At 33.1% G+C, this 9,164-nt stretch overlaps 1 protein-coding gene across 1 annotated transcript; it reads left to right on the plus strand.

Annotated features, from left to right (window-relative positions):
• The first annotated feature begins 4,465 nt into the window (after positions 1-4,465).
• Positions 4,466-7,209, plus strand: LOC120153588 (probable trehalose-phosphate phosphatase D). Its single transcript, XM_039165506.1, has 9 exons — positions 4,466-4,600; positions 4,673-4,744; positions 4,834-4,926; positions 5,766-5,822; positions 5,923-6,024; positions 6,111-6,188; positions 6,350-6,419; positions 6,559-6,629; positions 6,918-7,209. Exons 1-9 carry the CDS (start codon positions 4,484-4,486, stop codon positions 7,047-7,049), a joined length of 792 nt encoding a protein of 263 aa, XP_039021437.1. The 5' UTR covers positions 4,466-4,483; the 3' UTR covers positions 7,050-7,209.
• Positions 7,210-9,164: the final 1,955 nt, after the last annotated feature.

Raw genomic sequence — 9,164 nt, forward strand, 5'->3', positions numbered from 1 at the left:
TTTATACCTTTACTTTTCAGCATTTACATTTTAGTCCTTTAAACACTAATTTTTGAATTTTTGGCAATTTCTCAATTTAAGCTTTAATTTATGTTTTCTTTTATTTTGGTCCTTTATTTAATGAACTTTAATTTCAACTTTGCATTTTTAAATTCCTTTTAGTTTAGTCCTTGATAGATCACTTGTCTTGTTAGATTTAGTCCTTAAATTTAGACTCCTTTAAATTTGGTCTTTGAACTTTTAATTTAGGAGAATTTTTGATTTGGCCCTCGCTTATGCTCGAGGTTCCAAATTAATTATTCGATTCAATAAGTTACTAAAAGTAATTAGAATTAATATTAGAGCCTCCATATTAGGCCTAATTTCACATTTATTCCTTAAATTAGAAGCATTCTTAATTTGGTCTTCGCTTTTGCTTGAGGTTCCAATTTAATTATTCGAATTGCATAATTGATTAAAATCAAATAGGGTAATGTTTAGAGCCTCCATTTTAGGTTTAATTTAAACTTATTCCTTTAATCTAGGAGAATTTTCAATTTAGTCTTCGATTATGCTCGAGGTTCCATTTTGGCTGTTCAATTCAATAATTTACCAAAAATGATTAGGATTAATATTAGAGCCTACACTTTTTAGGTTTAATCCCCTAGATTCTTTAAATCTCATAATTTGACACTTTAGGTTAGGGGAAGCCTTAATGAACTCACCTAGCTTAATTAGGTATAATAAAAAGTTGTTTGCTTACATTTGGATTTAAAATAATAAGCCAATGTTGATTTACCAAGGAGTTAATGGTGTATCCTCCACATTATGCTCAGGAGGTGACTACTGGTGACTCCTGAAGTAGGTCGACATCCTTTTCAAAAACCCTGTCATGTTTCCAAAATTCCAAGGCAATGTTTGATTATTGGGTATAATAATTGATCTCCCGCATTCATTCTAGGGGCTAATATTATTAACTTAAATAATCAAACATCCTTTTCAACTACACATCCATAGTGAATTTTTGATTAAATAAAGTTCAAACTCAAAATTTCAAAATTTCAAAATAAGGTAATCAACTAGGTACCAATTTTTGGGAGCTGTGGGAGTGCTAACCCTTACGCATAACCGACTTCCGAGCCTGATTTCTGGATTTTTGCAGACCCCAAAACTTGATATTTTGGTAAAATAAAATATTTTATTAAAATCACCCGATTTTTATGGTGTTCCAATCGCACCTTAAATGATTGGTGACAACTCCTCACATTTCAAAATATTTAAAAAAAAAACCCCAAGTCGAACTAGTTTTTTCCCACCCCAGCGAAAAACGGTGGTGACAAATATATTATTTTTTAAAAATATATATTAAAATTGTGAATATTAATATAACATGTATGCTAAATATATAATGTTTATTGTAATTTTTCTCAGCCAATATAAGATTTCTATTATGAGAAGAGGCCTCAAAAAAGTTGCATTGGTTTTATATTTACTAAAAACATAGTATCTTTACATTGTACTTGAAATTATTAACTTTAGTGTTATCTAAAGTTATCGTGGAGTGCTCCCATAATACATGAAGATTTCATAATGTATAAGAGGGTTACTATATTATTTTATATTTATTTTGATTAAATTGATACTTAAGTTTTTAGGAAATTGATTTCGATCACATAATTTGATATTTAGTTTTAACTTCAATGTTGATATTTAAACTATGTGGAAAAATAAAACCCATCTTTGATCATTGATTTTGTATGAATAAATTGTAAAGAGGAGACAAATAGAAAAATAACTAGGTAATTAATTAGTTGTTGGAGGTAAACATCACTTACTCAAAGGAATTGACTGCCGACAAACATGCCTTCACTTTTATAGAGATTATCATAGGTGTGAGATTTAAGTTTTATTTTTCTTATAATAGATTTATATTTTATTAATAGTTAAGGTTTTAGACATCAATTCTCAAAATTAGTTTCATAGAAATAGAATATAACTTTTAAGAATGGATAAATTACATCAAATACCACTAATTTTAGGAAATGTATCATTTATACCAATGGGTTTTTAATTACTCTAATTATAGCATAACAATTTGGTTTTAACTTCAATTATACCACCAGGTCGTTAAAATCCAAACAATGTGATGATTTGGACAAAACAACATTGCTTTGGTACGGCTATTGATGTCTAAAACGATATTGTTTTAAGCACTGAACTTTATGGATGTATTGATTTTTTCACTAAACTTTCAAACATTTTATTTTTTGACAATGCACTTTTTTTTACTGTTGCTGGTAGTGAATCATTGTCTTTCACTAATCGTCTTTCACGACAAGATCGATATCAAAACGTTCGCATTTCACTCATCTTTCTTCTCCTATGATTAGTTTTCCAATAAACTCACCCAAAACCGACGAAAGTATATAAAATTTAACCTTTTTAGGGTTTTAGAGACTTTCTCAAATTTAAGAGGTTTGGGGAGTTTGTTCAAAAAACTGAACGGTTAGAAGCATTATTTTGAGAATATGAACAACATACCTTAAAACTAGGTTCATTGGACAACCATAAGAGGATATTAGAGTATAGCACGTCGAATCTTTAGATGAATTTTCATCGATTTTGAAAAAATCAATCCGATGAGAAGAAAAATGAGTGAAATATGAATATTTTAATATCAATTTTGCTGTATATGGGTAACCAATGATGGGTGTCGATTAGCTGTAAGCGAAAGTCGAAAAAGTTTTGTGTCAAAAAGTGAAATGTTTAAAAGTTTAGTGTCAAAATTCATATACCCTTAAAGTTCAGTTCTTAAAACGACATCGTCTTAGACATCAATAACTGAACCAAGACTATGGCATTTTGTCCACATCATCATAGTGACAAAAAGATTTGTCCACATCAGTGTATTGTTAAAATTTAACGATCAAGTGATATAAATGAAATCAAAATCATAGTGTTATAATTAGAGTAATTAAAAGTTTAATGATATAAATAATACACCGCTTAAAGCTCAGTAACATATGATGCAATTTATCCTTTAGGAAATAATAAACAAACAAAGAGTGCTTCGCCTTGCTAGTTGTACTAATGCTTTATAGGTAATCTTTTCGGAGTTTTGATTGTCATCTAATAATTATCCTTTCATTAGAATAGACTTGACAAGCTCTGAAATTTCCACCCTGTCATTTTACTCAACTTTTATGTCAAATGGTCTATTCATATGCACATGCGTACTTAGTACCCAATTTTTACTACGCTATTTTCATTTGATAGAACGCAAATAATACTATAAAATTGTTCAAGTTAGAATGACATCTAGACGAAGATGACACTAGAATTCAAATTTGACGGTCTTGTTGAATTCACACATGTAGGAAATAGTTGAAACAAAATTAAGCCAAAAAAATTAAAAACTTGTCCTAAAAGTAATAAATTTGACAAAAAAATGTGTCTCTCCCCAATGGCTCCCACCATTGTTGTGTAAAACCTCAAATACATCAAACTTTATAATAACAAGGTGGGACTCTTCCCCAAGTAGTCCTTCTCCAATGAGCTAAAATGACTGATTTGTTTAGTTTATTCCAAAACCTTTAACAATTACGAGGGACCAATGAGCTAAAATGACAGATTTGTTTAGTTTATTCCAAAACCTTTAACAATTACGAGTTTGAAGTGCAATATATATCATTTTGCGAGCACAACACGTTACTGTAAGTTAGAAACACAAAGGATTTTTTTTTTTACAATAAGGCCTGAGAATTATTTTTCCCTGGAATCTTAAGAGTGGTCCCTCAATTCAAAAGAGAGAGAGGAAGGTTTGAAAAGTACAGGTGGCCTGGAAAGTTATGGCTGTTTTTGGTACTTATTACCGTGAAACCAAGTTTATAAATTGACTCGAAAAACCCAGTTTTTGTGTGCATCGTTTGAGTTTTGTTTTAAGCTTTCGTTCTCTAGTTCTGAGCTCATCTTCTGTACTCTTAAGATCGTACATTGACATTGTCATCGTCTCTGTTTTGTTCAATACTCTGTTCAGTGTTCAGGTATAGAGGCCTTTGAAAAATCTGATTCCCTTTTAAAATCTTTTTGGTTATCTTTGTTTAAAGCTTTGGTTTTGGGTTTTTATACAGAGGATAAGCAGGAAGAAGAGATAAAAAAAAGAATGACTAACCAACAAAATGTGGCGGTTCTTGACGTGAAATCGCGTGGTTTAAGGAGCTTATTGCCTCCGTCGTCTCCGCTGGTGGCCAAGTCATTTTCGCCTACAGGCCTTGATGTGCTATTGACAAAGTCATTCGAAGTCGAGAAAGGAGGAACTAAAATCAATGCCTGCGTGGATTCAATGAGATCTTCGTCACCGACCCGTATCAGGTCCACTTATTCAACCGACGACAAAAGCTCCTCAATTGTAGGTTCCCGTTTCTCACTTCTTCACCCCCACTAGTTAATGTTATGTTTTGATCATATGTTCCTGCAACAGCTTCATCATCCCTCGGCTTTAAGCATGTTCGACCAAATAATGGCCGCTTCCATAGGGAAACGGATTGTGATGTTTCTCGACTACGACGGCACTCTTTCCCCCATCGTCGAAGACCCCGATCGAGCTTTCATGTCCGGAGAGGTAACCATTCCCGTTCATAAGCTGCCCTCTTCACTCTTATTTACTCCCACTAAATTCATCGTCTCTAATCAGATGAGAACGGCCGTAAGAGATGTTGCTAGATATTTTCCGACAGCAATTGTGACTGGAAGGTGCCGAGACAAGGTACATTTTATTTTTCCTCGAGGGGGAAAACGTACGACTTTTATGATGTACAGTGTTTGGATTGATTCTCATGGTGAAGATTTCAACAGGTTTACAGCTTTGTAAAATTATCTGGCCTTTATTATGCCGGCAGCCATGGAATGGACATCAAGGGACCCTCTAAAAGTAGCAAATACAAGAACGTAAGTAACAAACAACATAGTCTACTTTTTGTAATATTTTCCTTTCGTTCGGCTTAAAAATAGTATCGTTACCAAAAAAAAAAAAACGTAACGTTAGTATTAACCAGTAAGTAATATCGAAAGTTAAATTATCTATTAAGATTAACATAACTCTCTAAACTTCTTACATCCAAAGCGAGGAAATGAATTCTGATTGTGTTTTTTTTTTACAATATTTTAAAAAGAAAGAAAGAAAGAATTAAATTGTTTGTTATAATTAACCAAAGAAACTATCCTTTTTATAAGAGTAATATACGAATAAATTGGTAAATTAAACGCTTGTTAAACTTTATTCTCTCTCCTATTTCACTCACCATACTTTTAATTTTTTCAATTTGCTCACTAAACTTTAGACGTTGAACTTTTTTGTCTACCGTTTAATTAGTAACAGGGTGCTCATGTGGCTTATTTTAACAATAAAACATGCCATATATGGCTTATAATTAAAAAGATAAATTACATGTTTACTCACTGAACTTTACTATCTCTCATATTTTATTCACTATACTTTTAATTTTTTTTTCAATTAATATAGCAACGCCATAACGCCGTTAGAAATTTAATGGTCGATTAACAAAAAAAGTTTAATGTCTAAAGTTCAGTAAACAAATTGAAAAAATTGAAAGTACATTGAGTGAAATAGAAGATAGTAAAGTTCAGTGAGTAAGCGTGTAATTTATTGAAATAAATATCAAATGACATCTATCCACTTGATCCACTCCTTAAATATGATTAACTCATACCTCAAACTTAACATTTGCTATTGGCATTACTAACGTGTTATTTATCCGATTCTTCAGGGTAACCGTGGTGTTCTTTTCCAGCCCGCCAGTGAATTCTTGCCCATGATAGACGAGGTTCGAATGAATTAATTGAATTGAAATTTGAGTTAGAAAGAGAAGAAGACAAATAAACAATGCACATAGAATTAAGAATAAAAGAAGTCGTAACTTTCAGGTATACAAAGCGTTGGTAGAGAAGACGAAATCGATAGGGGGAGCCAAGGTGGAAAATAACAAGTTTTGTGTGTCTGTACACTTTCGATGTGTGGATGAAAAGGTACGAAACCGAACACGGTCTAGTCTTTTTCTTTCTATTATGCTGAAACTCTGGGGAGCTGATTTTGCCTGTGCTGCTTTTGGCAGAGTTGGGCTGCCTTAGCTGAGCAAGTTCGATCAGTACTCAACCAATACCCTATGCTTAAAATAACTCAAGGGAGGAAGGTACATCTAATTTATTTATTTATATTTCTATTTCTATTCCTCTTTCTATTTTCTTTTCTCGTCCCTTTTCACTCTTGTTCATGGATGCTAAAACTTTTCTTCAACAAGGTAAAAAAAGTTGCATCATTTTTGTTTTCCTTTTGATTTTAAATAAATAATAGGTATTGGAGATTCGTCCGACCATCGAATGGGACAAAGGGAGAGCCCTTGAATTCTTGTTGGAGGCACTAGGTGCTTTGTTACTCAATTTCTCCCTTCTTTTATTCATTTTCGAATTTTAATTAATTAATTACATATAAGAGATTACCGATAGTGAAATAGTTTTTCTTAACAATACTGATTCCTATTTTGTTTATTTTGATATGTTCAGGATATGCTAATTCAAATGATGTTTTGCCGATCTATATTGGTGATGATCGAACCGATGAAGACGCATTTAAGGTATCTAATTATAATTAATACTATTATATAACGAAAAACTTGTTACGAGTTTCAAATAGAATTCTTTAATAATCTGAAGTAATTACAAGTATTTCTTCAAAATATTTTCTTAGCTATTGACAATTGACACACACCTTGCAGACTCAACAATTTAAATTCGAGTCTTTTAGAGGGAATAACATTTTTTACTATTAAAATCACTCAATGAATTCTTCAATGAAATCTACGTGAATAGATCATTATTAAAAACAATAATTCAAACTTAAACACATTTCTTTTTCTGACTAGGTTTTACGAGATAGAGGCCAAGGGTTTGGGATTCTTGTTTCCAAAGTACCTAAAGAGACAAGTGCTTCATATTCTCTCCAAGAACCATCTGAGGCAAGATTTATAATCTTAGCATGCAATTTCTATTATTAATTTTGAATTTGTTGGATTATTTTTTAATATCATTTTTGGACTAACATGCATTTTTTTCTTGTAAAAATTACACAGGTGGAGGAGTTTTTGAGGCGTTTGGTGGATTGGAAAAAATATTCACAAGGAAAAGCAGCACCATAATTTGCAAAATGTGCTTAAGCATGCACGGGCGAGATAATTTGGATGCCGCCTGTAATCACCATTTTTATCTAAAAAAATATTTATTATTATTATTACCAAAAAAAGAAAAGAAAAATGGGACAAAAAAATCCCTTGATATCCGGTGCTCATGTCCGGGTGTTCCTGCCATCTCTACTCCGGTACCTTCACTATGGCCACCAACTCTCTGTCATCTCCACTCCCTGCAAACTTCTCTAACAGTGTAATATGGGTTGTATTTTTTAATTTGTAATATGGGTTGTTATAAAACCCCAAGCAAAACCAATGTAAAGAAGGCACCCTTCATTCGAAAACAATACATATAAGCATTTCTACTCGATTTTATATTTTCGTATCCATAGCATTTTATTTTTATTTTTCAATCGAAAATCCATTAAAAAAAAGCACGAGAAAGGAAACCAACCCATTCGGGGAAAAAAGAGGAAGACCATACTTCTCGGACGGAGTTGTTCACCAGTGAGCGGGGCCTCCTTCGGTTAATCTGAATCGTGAGAAGACGTGGTTTACCCCCGGGAGCAACATAGCTCGGACCTGAGACGATCTAACGGTGGAGAATGCATATTGGAGCACCAAAAGTCGAAGGGTCTTGGCCTTGTTTCACAGCGTTGGAGGTCATTTCTTGTGAAACCACGCTCAGATCTACAACCATCGAGTCGAGACGAACAAGCCCGTGTAAATTAGGCTTGAAAGGCTACCGATGACGGTCGCCGACGCGACGACGCTCATCGCTGGTTTCTAGAGAAGTATAGAGAAAGAGGAGAACATTTGGGAGGGGAGAGAGAGAGTGGAGAAGAAAAAATGAAGGAAAAAATGGATTTATAGATGAATCCAAACGACGCCGTTTTGGCCCCCATACATGCGTTTTGGAGACCCGAAGGGTCTAATCTCTTCTGCAATCCTCCCAAGTTCCTCTAGTTTGCATTTTGGTCATTGTCATGTGATCTTTTCATTCTCATTTTAAATCTTATGTCCTTGACTTGCTATTTTCCATTTTTGTCTTTTAATACTAAATTTTGGCTTATTTTCTTTCAGGTCCCTACAGTTTACTCGCGTTTTACATTTTCATCCTTGTTTTAATTGTAACACCCCCAACCCGTACCCAACCCGGATACTAATATGAAGTGTCACATTGACTTTTCAAACTTTGACATTTAAAGAAAAATAGGGAAATTTTAAACTTTCATTAAAACAAAATACGTTAATTTACATAAAAGAGACCACAAAATACAAAATTTATCAGAGCATTCGTAATTAACAACTTATTACATGCCAACACTCTATACACAACCAAAATACCTACTTTTCCAATTACTTCTGATATGATCTTTAAGTAGTGATGTTGTCCTTGCCACTTCTATTACTGCTCTTTTTGCTTCTTGGTACCTACGTGTAAATCACTTACACGCTAAGTCATAGACTTAGTGAGACATAATATAAATATATAGATATAACAATGCATTCATGAACATGCATTCTTACCATATGATCATGACCTCTTAATTTGCATGCATCTGTTACACTATAACATATATGATGGTGACATGCACATATAAAACATATATTCTTATGTTAATTCCACTTTAATTTATCATTGGATTTCCCATGTACATTATTGAGAACAGAAGGTACACGAGTACGTTGAGGTTGTGCGCAATGCTGTCACCACATCTCGAATAAAATCCCCCTAGGGGCACTGAATATTTGTCCCGAAAGACCACTATGTCCCAAAGGACCACAATTTTTCGAATGACCACTGATAATCCCTCGACTCTTGGCATGCCAATTATACCTACAACTCTCATATTAAATAACATGGGCTTAATTATAAATACATTTCTGATTTCATATCTCTTTCATCACTGCCCATATAAACACATAAGTCACTTCATATGATCATTTCCATTATTTCACATACTTGGAAGGATTCTCTGATAA

Source organism: Hibiscus syriacus, unplaced genomic scaffold (assembly GCF_006381635.1).
Source record: "Hibiscus syriacus cultivar Baekdansim isolate YM2019G1 unplaced genomic scaffold, ASM638163v2 tig00002840_pilon, whole genome shotgun sequence".
NCBI lineage: Eukaryota > Viridiplantae > Streptophyta > Magnoliopsida > Malvales > Malvaceae > Hibiscus > Hibiscus syriacus.

Bases quoted from the DNA above. Each gene is read 5' to 3' on its own strand.
- LOC120153588 (XM_039165506.1), top strand. From the start codon at position 4,484: ATGTTCGACCAAATAATGGCCGCTTCCATAGGGAAACGGATTGTGATG. The intron at 6,025-6,110 runs GTACGAAACCGA...TGCTTTTGGCAG, and splicing joins TTCGATGTGTGGATGAAAAG to AGTTGGGCTGCCTTAGCTGA. The intron at 6,630-6,917 runs GTATCTAATTAT...TTTTCTGACTAG, and splicing joins CCGATGAAGACGCATTTAAG to GTTTTACGAGATAGAGGCCA.